We start from the raw sequence: 14,841 nt of genomic DNA on the forward strand, positions 1-14,841 counted from the left end.
AGAAACAACATATTCCTCATTTCTGTTCTGGGGATAGAGTGGTACCAAAACCAAAACCAAAACAAAGACCCCCTCCCCCCCCCCAAACAAACAATAAAAACAGCCAAAAAGCAAAACAGACACGGCCACTTGCCTTCATGGAGCTTACAGACAGGCTGGAAGGAGAGAAATCTAGAAAATAAAACTACCAAACGATAAATGATAAGTGTTATGAAGAAAACGAGCAGGCAGCCATATCGAACAAGGCAGACTGGTCAGAAGGATGGCCCGCAGAGTGGGAAGCTTGCTCTGGGGCTGGGCGAGGCAGAGGGAGAGGCACATGCAAAACCTTGAGAGAATCTGGTGTGTTTCACGACTGGAACACGGGCTGCCCTTTCAGGCTCACCCAGAAGAGTCCCCTGGAGAAAGGTGTCAGGGGGTGCACCTGAGAGAAAATGCTGTATTTCTGTTCCCTGATGTAACTCTTCACTCGGACCACCGGTGAGGCCGAGAGTAGGGCACGCGGCAGAGTCCCTGGGAGTCCAGCCCTGGACATCAGACCCAGCGAAATCGGAGTCCCCTCTCGGCCACTTACTGGCTCTCAACTCCCTCGAGCCCCAGGCGTCTGCTCCCTCCGGTCTAAAGTGATGTTAAGGGTATAACCAACTTTGGAGTTGCGGGGAACGTCAGGGAGATAACGCTCGTAGAGCTCCCCCAAGACTGCCACCCGCATCAGGGCTCGCCTGAACCCCGGCGGTTACAGGATTCCGACGGTGACGATCGCTACTGTTAATCATTAGCTTGCGGGCAGAAGCCTCGACCCCCAGGTTCCTGTCGGCCCCCGCCTCCCCAGGCCCCCCGACCCTGCCGTCCCTAGCCACCTCCCCCTGCGCACGGCCACCGTGACCCCAGCGCGGGCGCCGGACGCCGCCGCCGGACCCCCGTTACCTGGGGCCAAACGCGACTTGTCGCCACCTCGCGTCCTGGGCCCTGCCTCCCTCCCGGCCGCCTCCCGGCCCCGCGGCTGCCGCGGCGGCGCCCCCTGCCCAGCCCGGCCCGGGCGGCGCGGGCTGCCTCGGCGGGGCTGGCGGCGGCGGCCACGCTGCGCGCTCCGGCGAAGGGGAGGGGGCTCCGCGGCGGCGGCGGCAGAGGCTGCGGCGTCGGCGGCGGCGGGCCCGGCGGGGGGCAGAGCCAAGAGGCGCGGCGGCGGCGGCGGCGGCGGCTGAGGAGGAGGAGGCGGAGGATGCGGGCGGCTGCGGGCGGCGGCGCGGCCCTGTCCGCAGTGAAGCCCGCGGCACCCGAGGTGCAGGGAGTGGCCGTCGCCTCCTGCGCGCATCATTCCTGAGATGGCGGCGGCGGCGGCGCGGCGGCTCGGAGAGCCCGGGAGGGGCCAGCCGGGCGCGGGCTGAGCCCCGCCGGCCGGGAGCTCGCCGGAGGGCCCGCGCGGCGGCGGAACCAGGGCCGGGAGGCCCGGGGGGCGGCGAGGCCGGGAGCGGCCCCGGAGCGGAGCGCACGGCCCGGGGAGGCCGCGATGGCGAACGCTAGCGAGCCGGGCGGCGGCGGCGGCGAGGCGGCCGCCCTGGGCCTGAAGCTGGCCACGCTCAGCCTGCTGCTGTGCGTGAGCCTGGCGGGCAACGTGCTGTTCGCGCTGCTCATCGTGCGGGAGCGCAGCCTGCACCGCGCCCCGTACTACCTGCTGCTCGACCTGTGCCTGGCCGACGGGCTGCGCGCGCTCGCCTGCCTCCCGGCCGTCATGCTGGCGGCGCGGCGTGCGGCGGCCGCGGCGGGGGCGCCGCCGGGCGCGCTGGGCTGCAAGCTGCTCGCCTTCCTGGCCGCGCTCTTCTGCTTCCACGCCGCCTTCCTGCTGCTCGGCGTGGGCGTCACCCGCTACCTGGCCATCGCGCACCACCGCTTCTACGCGGAGCGGCTGGCCGGCTGGCCGTGCGCCGCCATGCTGGTGTGCGCCGCCTGGGCGCTGGCGCTGGCCGCGGCCTTCCCGCCCGTGCTGGACGGCGGCGGCGGCGACGACGAGGACGCGCCGTGCGCCCTGGAGCAGCGGCCCGACGGCGCCCCCGGCGCGCTGGGCTTCCTGCTGCTGCTGGCCGTGGTCGTGGGCGCCACGCACCTCGTCTACCTCCGCCTGCTCTTCTTCATCCACGACCGCCGCAAGATGCGGCCCGCGCGCCTCGTGCCCGCCGTCAGCCACGACTGGACCTTCCACGGCCCCGGCGCCACCGGCCAGGCGGCCGCCAACTGGACGGCGGGCTTCGGCCGCGGGCCCACGCCGCCGGCGCTCGTGGGCATCCGGCCGGCGGGGCCCGGCCGCGGCGCACGCCGCCTCCTCGTGCTCGAGGAGTTCAAGACGGAGAAGAGGCTGTGCAAGATGTTCTACGCCGTCACCCTGCTCTTCCTGCTGCTCTGGGGGCCCTACGTCGTGGCCAGTTACCTGCGGGTCTTGGTGCGGCCCGGCGCCGTCCCCCAGGCCTACTTGACGGCCTCCGTGTGGCTGACCTTCGCCCAGGCCGGCATCAACCCTGTTGTGTGCTTCCTCTTCAACAGGGAGCTGAGGGACTGCTTCAGGGCCCAGTTCCCCTGCTGCCAGAGCCCCCAGACCACCCAGGCCTCCCTCCCCTGCGACTTGAAAGGCATTGGCTTATGAGGGGCTCTTGAGCCACGGACGCCCCACCCGGCCTTTCCCTTTGGCTCAGACAGTGGCGTCGTCCCTCCCCTTGCGGCCCCCTTGTTGATTTTCTAAGCTGCCTTCGAAATGACTCTCCAAGTGGATCAGCACTTGGGCTGTACAGAGACAACTTTTTCGAGGGGGAGGGATGGGTTCCGATGTTCCAGCCTCCCCCCCACCCCCAGCTCCATGCATTTGTCCTACCTGACAACAGGCCTTGGAGTCTTTGTACTGGTACTGACTGGCGTCTTTTATTCTATGTGTTTTTCTTTCTTTCTTTCTTTTTTAAATACAGGCTAAACTAATTTTCTTCATGCAACGTTTCCTAAAGACCATGGCCAGTTTTCTACAGAAGCTATTTTTGACAACCTCAAGTGGCATTACCTTTTGCAGTGAAGTAGAGGAACCTAGAGGGACTTCACAAGTTTGACTTCTTGAGGGTCTTCTGTTGGAAGCAGGAGAAAGGAGGGAAAATTGTCTTAAGTTCCCTCTGAGTTGCCGGCCGGCTGTGGGGTCCGTTGCGCTGCCCTGGCTCATTGAAAGGGTTGAAAACTTTGTTCGGTATTGATAATGAATTTAACGAGCAGAAACGGGAATGTAAAGTTGCAAGGCGGTGTTTGTAAGCAGTAACAAGTAATGGGATTTGTTTCCTACCTTACTTTCTACTACTAGAAAATACACATCAGCTACAACTGCTCTCTGTATTATACCAATCTTGAGTGGAAACATTTCTGTAAAATTGTAACTTTTAAAAGAGTACAGGTGTTTTGGTTAGTGATGGTGTGGAGAAAATACAGTATTGCATGTTTTTGTGCTGATTGTGGCCCACGGATTGGGAAGGCTCTGAGAAGCAGAGTACGAAATCAGAATTGCTTAGGTCTTTTTTGCCAATAAAGATTAAAATACGTTTAGGGAAGCAGCTTGTGCTTTGAGAAGCCCAGTTTTATTCTGTCTTATGAAACGATTTCCACTTTGAAAATGGTTCTTCTTTTGTTCATGGTATAAATGAATGGAACATAATGATACTCCTACAAGACAAAGCATTTCCTTAAAATGTTTGCTAGGTTAAGCTGTGCTGTTCATCGGATGGATATTTTAAATTAATAATGACAACCATAATTTTAAATACTTGTTAGACATATTGTAATCTTAAATGGAAAGACTAAATTCTGCAAGTACTGTATAATATTTTTTGCTTATAATGCTACATTTTTATTAATGTACCTTACGTTTTGAGGATTTATATCTGTATTTCTCTTTGCATTATACAAATATACCAGTATTTTCATTCTGGAGTGGTTTCTTGTTGCTGTTGCCTGAGGCTGTGACTGGTGGTAAGACACTTCTAAATATGATATTCATGTTCCATTAGCCTTTTGTGCATGCCTATTTGGTTGACCATCAGCATATTTAAGACATTTGGAGTCTTGTTAACTTAAAATGCAAGATAAAAATCCGCAAATCTTCTCTTTAAAGAAATAGTAGATGTATATACTGCTTTTATAACATTTTTAATGAACATACAAAACATGAGTGTGAGCATTTTGATAAAAATAACAAATAAGGTGCAGTAAATATCTTGAAGTTTACTATAATTGAGCATAATATGAAGTGTTCAGTCCCAGAGGCATAAGCCAAAATAAGAAGGGGTGGCCAGTTTATCTCTGACAAAGGCATTGTTTTGTCTGTAGCAGACAGTCTGTGAAGATGGTCTCATATTTGGAAAATATGATTAAATATTACCCTACTTCTCCCCAGATCATGAGGCCAGATAGATATTAATTCTCCAAGAGCTGCTTGTCAGAAATCTCAGCTAACCTGAAGACAGAGAGGTGGGGAAGTAAACCTCATCTTAAACCGCCCCCGACCCCACCATCCTAGTGATCCATGTTTAAAAAAAAAAAAAAAAAATTCTCTAAGCCAATGTGATTTTCAGAGTGTTTAACACTTGGCATGGCTCAGAGACCAAGGCCTCTGACTCCTGAACACATCCAGCCTTACACAGCAGCCTGTTGGAACAACCTGTGGGCCCTATATATATGGCTTTGAGTTCATGGATATTTTTTTCATAGGAGAATCCATAAGCCAGTGATCCTCAAATTTTAATATTCATTATAATTACATGAAGTGCTTGCAGAGTCCAGAGATTTCGTATTAGGAGGGGTTGAGGTTGGATCCAAGAAAACATCCTTAAGAGGTACCCCAGTTGGCCGGAGAGAGACCAATAGGCCTTTGTGTTCAGACATAAGATCTGTTTTAGATGCCATGTCTATAAACTCGGTTATCTGGTTTTGGTTCTGTTGTGTTTTATTCTGATTAGATTGATGATTTCTAATGAGAGTTCAGGTGAAGAGTAATGAGAAATGACAGCCAACTGTAAAGGGAACAGAAGAACAAAGAGCGGCAGAGAAATGAGCTGTCTATGGGAATAGTGTGTAGAGGCAAAACGCCCCTCACACCTCAACAGCTTTTTGGATCAATGACTCTATTAACATGTACTTTGATTGCTAATTATATTAATAAAACATCATCAAGAAAAAGTTTAGTTGTGTTTCAGAATACTCTACTCGTTGTACCAGGGCAGGTACTAGGTCTTTGGGGAAGACTTCCATTAAAATAGCAAATTTGTTTATTTGGGAAGTTAATTTAGCACATCTCTACCCTCCCCCTGCTCCCATGAGATAACAAGTTCTCCCTGAACTTGAAGCAATAGAAAGTAGATTTCTTGTGTATAAATCTTCACCAGCACATCCTGGCATGGAACTATTGGGTCAAAAATAAGAATTTTTAGGTGTTTTGATATCATATGTCTAAGAGTTTTGCAGAAAAAGGATTATTTATGTTTCCACCTGTGTTCCCCCCCCCCTTTTTAAAATATTTTATTTATTTGACAGAGAGAAATCACAACTAGGCAGAGAGGCAGGCAGAGAGAGAGGAGGAAGCAGGCTCCCTGCAGAGCAGAGAGCCCAATGCGGGGCTCAATCCCAGGACCCTGGGATCATGACCTGAGCCAAAGGCAGAGGCTTTAACTCGCTGAGCCACCCAGGCACCCCCATGTTCCCTTTTATAAAAAATGAAATATCTCAAGTGGGAAAGATGTAATAAATCAATAACCATAATGACAATCTCTGTATCCATTATCCAAGCTTGACAAATCTTACCAGTTTTTCCATATTGGTTTCCACTGCCCTTTTCTTTCCTTAACTCTTTTTTCTTATCTTTGTTCCTCTTCTCTTACTGCCTTTCTCCATCTTTCCTCCCTCCCTTTCCTTTCTTCCTTTTTTCCCTTTATTCTTCTCTCTTTTTAAGAGAAATAAAACAAGACACAATTATTTTTGCCAAGTCTTTGGTCACCACCCCCGCTACCTTTTCTAATGCCTTCTCTACCTGCTAAGAGGTAAAAGGGTGCTGAGTCCTAGGGCTGAGTTAGGGGTTCATTTTGCAGGGGGATGATTGGATGGGCAGGATTAGGTCTGCCTTTTATGGTCTTTCTGAAGCTTACAGGATGGAGTGCAAACTTCTTTGCCTGCCACAAAAGGCCTTTCACTCTCTGGCCCCTCCATGCCCCTGGCCTCATCCTCTCTGTGCATTTCCATCTCTTCCTTCTCTAATGACCTTTGTATAAGCTCTCCTTGGAAACCCCACGTCCCCTTCTCTGTCTGGAAATCCTTCACCCACCCCTCCAGGGTAGAGGCAGTAGTCACAATATTTAAGAACTGGGATGGCAGAGGGCTAACTCAACTCTACATCCATACCCCTGGGTCCTGGCTGACCATCAGTTTTGTGCTGGCCCCAGACCCAAGATTTCTGCAAGCCCTTCTAGGCCCAGTCAGCCCTCCTCTGGGTTCTCCGGGCCCATTTTGTTTACCTGCATGAATCCTCATGTGTGGCCATGGCTCCCAGCTCCCTTAGGTTTCACGTCTTCCCATTCCTTTCCCAGGCCCTGTCTTCCAGCCACTCCATCAGCGCCAGTGCCCTGAGCAGATAATACTGTGCCATCCATACATGGCTTTACATGTATTCTTCCTTGTGTCCAAAGTCCTCATGCCCTTGATCCCCAACTCCATTGCTACTAAGCCTTCAAATGTAAGGGATGAATTCCCAGATATAAGAGGTGAACTAACCTACGCGGGGGGGGGGGGGGGGGGGAGCTCATTTTAGGGCAGACCCTGCAAAATATTCAAGTCTCCAAACCCACGCATTAGATCCAAGTGCCATGGTGGGTTGAGTAGCAAATGTATCGTCTTACCCACATTTTGAGTAGTCTTTGCACCAAGGTGGCCTAGGTTATAAAATGTAGTGGATGCAAAATACCCTTCTCTAGTAGATGTGGTTTTCTTTGTCACCTGCCAAGACCACTGAATAAGACCACTTATTCAGGATTCCCTCCATGAGGGGTAAAGGAGGCAATGGGAAACCTTCTCTACTCACCCACATTCTAGGCCACTGTGGCACTATTAGCTGCTTCTGGAGTGAATGGTAGTTTAAGCAGAATTGATCTGACTCCAAGGGGTTCCTTATACCTTTCATCCAACTTAGGCAAGACTTTGGGGTCCAACCCAGCCCATGAATAGAACTCTCTTGTTTTCCCCCACCCCCATTGCTTCCTTTCTTTTGGGAAGTTTTGGTGAGGATTAGATGTTTGGAGCCAAAGCAGCCATCTTGCAGCCATGAGAAAAGATACTGTCAACACAGTGAAGGTAGCGACCAGAAAGATAAAAAGAACAGGCATCTGTCTGAACATTGTTGAGCTACTTAACCAAACAACCAACCTCATATCTACAGACTCTGGTCTTGAAATAAATACTACTATTGCTTCAGGCACTAGTATTCAGTGCTTTAGGCACTAATATTGTTGGTTTTTGAAATAACAGTTAACTGCAACAATACTTAAAATATTCAACTCCCTCTACTCCTTTGATGGGTATGCTAGGTATCTTGGAACTGTATTTACAAAGTAAAAAAAAAAAAGACTTATTCAATCACTCTTTCCAACTATCAGGTCATTCAGCCTGCTGTTAACTGTTAAATTAACCTGCCTCTGGAGAAAGTAGATTTGACTTGATTTCTTATAATGAAATAAATCTGGAAGATTAAAAATATGCCTATTACTAGGCTGGTTTTGATCAGTGTATGTTTAAGATTTTGATTTCATGAATCTAGTTACAAGAAAACGGAAAACCACTTGAATGACTCCATCTACAGTGATCGATAGGTATTGTAAGCTAATAAGCCAGTTTCTTTTGGCAGTGCAGGAGGACACAGGGGTCTGGAAGGTCTAGTTCTCTTGCTAATGAGTTAGCAAGCTAAGTGGAGAAAGCTGGCAAACATGCCCCAAACCACAAATCAAGGCAGAACATAATACATGCCCAAAGAGAGATCTAGATAGAAAGCTTGGGGATAATGAGATCAGACATCATAATCAATTGTCTGAGACAGGCTAGAATGCTCTGGTTACCCAAGTGAAGAAAGCAGAAAGAACAAAAAGACTGGAACAAAAATTGCCCAGTTTTCACGTTCCCCCTCCTCTCATGTTTTAAAGTTACCTTCTCACTCCCACATCTTCCCCACTCTGGTGTCCATTTTTTTTTTTTTTAAAGATTTTATTTATTTATTTGACAGAGAGATCACAAGTAGGCAGAGAGGCAGGCAGAGAGAGAGGAGGAAGCAGGCTCCCCGCGGAGCAGAGAGCCCGATGCGGGGCTCGATCCCAGGACCCTGAGATCATGACCCGAGCTGAAGGCAGCGGCTTAATCCACTGAGCCACCCAGGCGCCCCTCTGGTGTCCATTTTTAAAGTGAATCCCTCTAGGGGCATCTGGGGGCTCAGTTCATTAGGCATCTGCCTGGTTAAGTGTCTGCTTCTGGCTCAGGTCATGATCTCAGGGTCCTGAGATCGAGCCCCTGGTCAGGGTCCCTGCTCAGAGAGGAGTCTGCTTCTGCTTCTCCCTCTGATCTCCCTCCCTGCTTGTGCGCGCTCACTCTCTCTCTCTCTGCTCCGATTAAAAAGTAATACTAAAAGAAAAAAACTTAAAAAAAATAAAAAATAAAGTAAATCTCTCTAATGCAATAAAACCACCTAATTCTCTCCTCAGCATTTTCTATTACACGTCTCTTCAAATATTCAAGTGCCAGTAAAGAATGTAGCCATTTTAATGAAGTTTGTTACACAAAATCTTGCCTCAAGGAGAGCCAGCAAAGACATTATTGGTTAGAAGAGTCAGAACTTAATAGAAATCAAACAGATAGTCTTTAAGAAGACCACTCCACTACCCTCCCAAAAGAAGAAAGAGAAGCAGGCTTACCCCACAGAAAAGGGTAATTTGTGCTTTGGGTTAAGGATAAGGGAGGGGGAAAGACTTAGTAGGTATTTAACTCACTCTGTGCCCTGGTTGCAGTCATGTCAGATAAACAGCTTGAAATTTATATGCACAAGTCCCAAGTCTTGAAGTCACCTCAAATTACACAGTGAAAACAAGCAAAACTATTTTAAGTTGCAATGTCAAGGCATAAATGCAATTCTCTTACTTCTTGGTAACATTAGACAGACAGGTACATTAAGGTTATTATTATTTGGCTTCTAGGAGGAATAATTTAGTCATTTATAAATTAAGATTTAAGTGGCCAGTACGCTAGGTGGAGAACATGCAAACTATTGGTTAAGTGTATGTTTTAAAATTTACCCGATTCATTTCTATTACCTGAATTATGCCAGCCTGTGTAGCCTTCTGGAATGGGAAATTTTATTTTCTGCCCGGCTATGATATCTGAGAAGCACATACTGTTTTTTGGTTAGGACTTGTCTTGGAACCTGCAAAGTGTAATAAACGGTTTCATTTTCTTGAAATATAGATGTGCTGCAATTTCAAAAGGCTTTGAAAAATTATCAAAGTTTCAATGCTGACTTAATACATGCCTTACAGAATATTCTCTGGAGATCATGAAATGTAAATGCATGAGACGATGAAAATTTTCCTTGTCTTTTTCATATAACATGTTTATTTTTTCCCCTTTTATTCCTCCATGTGTTTCTCCCATGTGTTTCCTGAGTACTGACCAATTTGCATGGCAGTACGTTTCGTAGAAGAGGTGGAAGGAGAGGAGATAAGGAGGAACCCCTGTCCCAGGTATTTTTTCGGCAGAGTGACATAAAGAGTGAAACTGTACAGTGTGTAATTCTTTCAACCCACAGTCACGAGCCATTTAATTAGCATATCTATCTTGAGGAATTATGGGATACCCGGAGCTATTTCTAGAATTTGATTTGCATAATTGTTCTAATCCTTTATGAGTATGGTGACATGTGGTCTGACAAAAGATTTTTTTTAATTTCTAAGTTATCTTATAAGTTTTATAAAGATATTAGAATTAAACACCTTTAGATATATATTTAATAACCTGCCTCTATTGAAAGGAACACAATTATACAAAGGCATAATTAGTCTTTTGCTAAGGCATATTATTTTACTTTTTGCTACTTGAAAAAACAGCTTTGTTCACTGAAAGTTTGTCATTTAAAGTTTTTATCTAGCACCTCTTGGTGAGATTAAAATTCACTTAAACATCCTAAGAAAATTTATGGCTGAAATGGACTTCAGTGATGTTCCCTGTCTCCAAAATTTCTTAATCCGTGGGTAGATGACATATTTTAGAACAGTAGGAGCAGGAAATGGATTTACGCATTTTCTTAAGTTGCTTACTTTTACGTCTAAAAATTTCCATAATAAAAAGTTTTTGGTTTGGGGCGCCTGGGTGTCTCAGTCATTAAGCTTTAAGCATCTGCATTCTGCTTGGGTCATGACCCCAGGGTCCTGGGATGGAGCCCCGCATCCCATCCTGCTCCCTGCTCTGCGGGAAGCCTGCTTCTTCCTCACCCCCTTCCCCTGCTTGTGATCCCTCTTTTGCTGTCTCTCTCTGTCAAATAAATAAAATCTTAAAAAAAAAAAAAAGTTTTTCTTTTGCCTGGATGAGCCACATACACTCAAGCCAGGCTCAGCCCCGCCTATAGGTCCATTCCCCGTCACACTGAGAAAACTCAATTTGGGAAGCTTACCAACAGCTATTCAGATCTAACAATACAAAAATACAGTCTTCTCCAACTTCTTGTAATGCTTTTGAGTTTCTGCAACAGAAACATTTTTCACAAATTATATCACATTTTACTCAACATGGTGAAAATCTGGATTTAAACAACGTGGAAATTTGCTCAGAAGTGCACTATAAAGCTGTGATATCTCTCATCTGTGACTGAGGTTATTTTATGTGAGCCCTTTGCCTTAAAGCTTTAAAGAGTGGCTTATAAAAAATGGCTTGGGGCGCCTGGGTGGCTCGGTGGTTTAAGCCGCTGCCTTCGGCTCAGGTCATGATCTCAGGGTCCTGGGATCGAGTTCCGCGTCGGGCTCTCTGCTCAGCGGCGAGCCTGCTTCCCTCTCTCTCTCTCTGCCTGCCTCTCTGTCTGCTTGTGATCTCTCTCTGTCAAGTAAATAAATAAAATCTTTAAAAAAAAAATGGCTTCCTTGAAACAGTAAACTGTACAACTGAGAGTTCTTTAGTTGGCTATTAAAATGTATCCAATATTTGGATACAAATGATACTTTATTTTCAGCAGACCTATTTTGTAGGGCCCCACTTGGAGGTTTAAATTATTTTTTAATACAGTCATCTCAAATTTTGTTTGATACTGAACAAAATTTAGGGGTCCCTGGATGGCTCAGTCTTTAGGCAGCTGCCTTGGGCTCATCAGGTCATGATCCCAGGGTCCTGGGATTGAGCCCTGCATTGGGCTCCCTGCTCACTGGGAGGTCTGCTTCTCCCTTTCCCACTTTGCGAGCTTGTGTTCCCTCTCTTGCTGTGTCTCTGTCAAATTAAAAAAAAAAATCTTTAAGAAAAATATTTATACGAGCAGATGGAAAATATCTTCAGACTAAACCAGTGGCTCTCGCAGGGGGACCATCTACCCCTACGCATTCACTTGGTAAAATCTAGAGACATTTTTGGGTGTGACAGCTCAGGGGAACTACTGGCATCTGGTGGGTAGGGGACAAGCGTGCTACCCAACAGCCTATAAAACACAGGATTGTCCCTCAGAACTAAAAATGGCCTGGCCCAGAATGTCTGTAGTTTCGGTGTCCAGAAATCTCCACTAAAGTGAGTGGATGCCTGGAAACATCCCCTCCAGCTGCCGTTCCGGGGTGCAGGCCATGGTCTTGCCTGGCCGGCACAATTCATGAGTAGGGCCCCAGGGCTCCTTCATAGGGGTGAAGAACGCCGTGGACACATGTATGCACGCGATATAGATGAGACCGTGCTTTTATCATCAGAAATCAGGTTCACATCATGATTTTCCGCTTTCTGGCTTTTACTCTCTTGAGGCATATATAAGTTTTATTTAAATGCTTACTAGTGGGAGTTATTCATTTACAATTTGCTGCAACATTGGCCTTTCTCGAGCATTGGGGTGATTTATGGGCCCCGTAAGATGGAATGAAATCTGGAGAGATATTGGAAAGTGGGGCTGGCAGAGGGGCCAGCTGGGAAAACTGTCATCTGGGAGGGTTTGCCTGGAGGAAGAGAGCCATGGCTCCACGCCCTGCCTCAGGGCTAGTGCCAGAGCCCAGGGACCAGCTAGGCTGCACCCGGTCTGCTTCCCTCATCTAATTCCAAGAAACTTTGAATAGACTCCTCAAATGAGCTATGAAACTGCAGCTAAAACTCTCACACGGGACCCTTCTGTGATTATCCTTCCAGAAGTCATGGTGGGGGGAAAAATCCCCCAAACAAATAGATTCATTTATGCTTAAGGATCATGGGAACTTCTGAGGGTGGCAAGGAAAGGCAAGACAATTAGCTACTTCTAATCTGACTAGAAAGTTGTCTTGCCAAAGGGTGTCCCAGGGGAGCAGTAGCTTTCCTATAGAAGCATATTTCTTTATTCTTTCTCAGTGGCTCTCAATCATGGGTGCACCTGAGAATCAAATAAGTAGCTACCAAAAAAAAAAAAAATCCCGTTTTTAAAATTAAAATGGTCTCAAATTTAATCCTCTTAAAAACTGAAGTTAGGACATTCTGAGTGGAATAAAATTTCTGATATCAAAACCAATGAAGGGGGCACCTGGGTGGCTCAGGGGGTTAAGCCCCTGCCTTAAACTCGGGTCATGATCTCAGGGTCCTGGGATCGAGTCCCGCATCAGGCCCTCTGCTCAGCAGGGGGACTGCTTCCTCCTCTCTCTCTGCCTACTTGTGATCTCTGTCAGGTAAATAAATAAAATCTTTTAAAAAAATCACCAGTGGGGATGCCTGGGTGGCTCAGTTGGTTAAGCAGCTGCCTTCGGCTGGGGTCATGATCCCAGCGTCCTGGGATCGAGTCCCACATCAGGCTCCTTGCTCCGCAGGGAGCCTGCTTCTCCCTCTGCCACTCTGTCTGCCTGTGCTCATTCTCTCTCTCTCTCTCTCTGACAAATAAATAAAATTAAAAAAAAAATCACCAGTGAAGAAAAAAATTGGCTTACATGTGTGATCTCTCCCTAGAATGACTTTGTAGAGCTCCAACAAGAGAACAATGAAACGCTGGGAAGGATGATGGTCTTCAGTTAGATAAGAGGGCCCGTAAGGAAATAGTTGTGGCACTAACTTTTCCATGGTTAAAAAAAAAAAAAAAAAGAAAACAAAAACAAAAGAAAAAACAACAACAACGATGCTTAAAGAAAAGAGGTTGAGGTCAGAAATGATAGTTTTCATGAAAGTCAACGTTTGTAAAGGAATCTAAAGGTCCACCTGAGTTTTTCTATCTTAGGACGGATAGAATCCATTCACAATATTTACATCAAAGTAGATTGCTGACTTTAACAACTTCTTGTGTAAATTCTCACGTTGCCTTTCCTTGCAGACATTCTGGCCCATGAGATCTGGTCAACTTCAGTGAGAAAGCTTACTGGGGATGGGAAGAAACAGTACCACAGTCTTTATAGTGCAAGACTTTGTGTGCTTTGCATGCATTTATCTTAAAAAATCTCCATGGAACATGATTGTAAGTTTTTTGAAACAATTATTTGAAAAGTGCTAACTTTGGTGACAAGCTAAAAAGAGTACTAACCAAATAGAGTTGTAGGAGTTATTCCCCAATAGGAATAATAACCCAGGGGAGAGCTACCAAATGATGAAGCTCTGTTTTTCTCTGAATGGCGGCGAGCAAGTCAGGAGACACGGTTCTGTTTCCCACACACTTTTTACATTCCTTGTCCTGGCTGTGTCCTATGGTCTACCTCTTTGTAGTGATTTAATTGAATTGGTATATGTAAAACTAAAATTTTATGAGTTTGTTCGATTTTTTTTTTTTTTTACTTGGGGGAAAATGGATGATTGATCCAATCAAGTGTTTACAATTTATGAAAGAGGGTATCTCAACCGTTATATGAAGGCGACTTTTAGCACGATGGCTGCAGTATGTTTCTTTATCCGTAATTCCACTTGCTAAAGTCAATGCTTCTTGCACGCATAGGAAACAACCAAAAATAATACTTCTATGCCCAGGTATGGCAATGAGTACAGCAAAATCCCATACATTTACAGGACACTTAGCCCCCGAGGGTAAAGTTACACACAACGTGCAACTGTCAGCCTTGGCTGAATCAGTAACTACAAAATGGACAAATTTTTCTTTTTCTTTTTCTTTTTTTTTTGCAAGTCAGTGGGTTTGGCATGGTCAAGTTTAGTCAGTTAAACACATTTTATAAGTTGTTTATTTGTGACATTGATTCCATTTACAATACTTGGTGGGGTTTTTCAAGGTTCTCCATCACTGCTCGGCTAGCACCTAGCCTGCTGCCTAATGGCTCGTGATAAGCACTGGGTCATGATTTGCTGAATCAACAGTGACATCACAGGAGTCCATTCCTGATTACAGCCAGTTTAGCACGTCACAATCTTCCTTCGTGGTCCCAGACCTCACTGTTTTACACATTGTTTTTTGTACGACCTTAAGATTCAGGCAAACAGAACTTTCCTGTATGTAAAGTGAGTGACAAGCAGGTCCTGTGAGTGCCATCTGCCCAGCGTTGGGGGTCTTTGCCCATTTTAGAATGTGAGCTAAGAGAAAGCTGCTTTTAATAAAAACTGACGACAACAGTGACAAAAATAAGGATATAATATTAAAATAAATCAAATGATATACAATACTGTCATTAT

At 46.6% G+C, this 14,841-nt stretch overlaps 2 protein-coding genes across 3 annotated transcripts in view; one reads left to right on the forward strand and one right to left on the reverse strand.

Annotated features, from left to right (window-relative positions):
* Positions 1 to 1,795, reverse strand: part of EIF4E3 (eukaryotic translation initiation factor 4E family member 3) — a 70,931-nt gene extending 69,136 nt beyond the window's left edge. The window contains exon 1 of one of the 2 annotated variants that reach the window (XM_045990437.1): positions 1,685 to 1,795. The gene's annotated coding sequence lies outside the window, so the exon portion shown is untranslated. Of the gene's footprint in view, positions 1 to 1,672 lie in introns of both variants that reach the window. The other variant, XM_045990436.1, reaches the window with a different exon arrangement.
* GPR27 (G protein-coupled receptor 27) lies at positions 1,376 to 5,152 on the forward strand. Its single transcript, XM_045990435.1, has one exon. The coding sequence runs from the start codon at positions 1,511 to 1,513 to the stop codon at positions 2,636 to 2,638; it is 1,128 nt and encodes a 375-aa protein (XP_045846391.1). The 5' UTR covers positions 1,376 to 1,510; the 3' UTR covers positions 2,639 to 5,152.
* Positions 5,153 to 14,841: the final 9,689 nt, after the last annotated feature.

This window comes from Meles meles, chromosome 20 (genome assembly GCF_922984935.1).
Source record: "Meles meles chromosome 20, mMelMel3.1 paternal haplotype, whole genome shotgun sequence".
Lineage (NCBI taxonomy): Eukaryota > Metazoa > Chordata > Mammalia > Carnivora > Mustelidae > Meles > Meles meles.

Coding starts and splice junctions, on each gene's coding strand:
- GPR27 (XM_045990435.1), top strand. CDS start 1,511: ATGGCGAACGCTAGCGAGCCGGGCGGCGGCGGCGGCGAGGCGGCCGCC.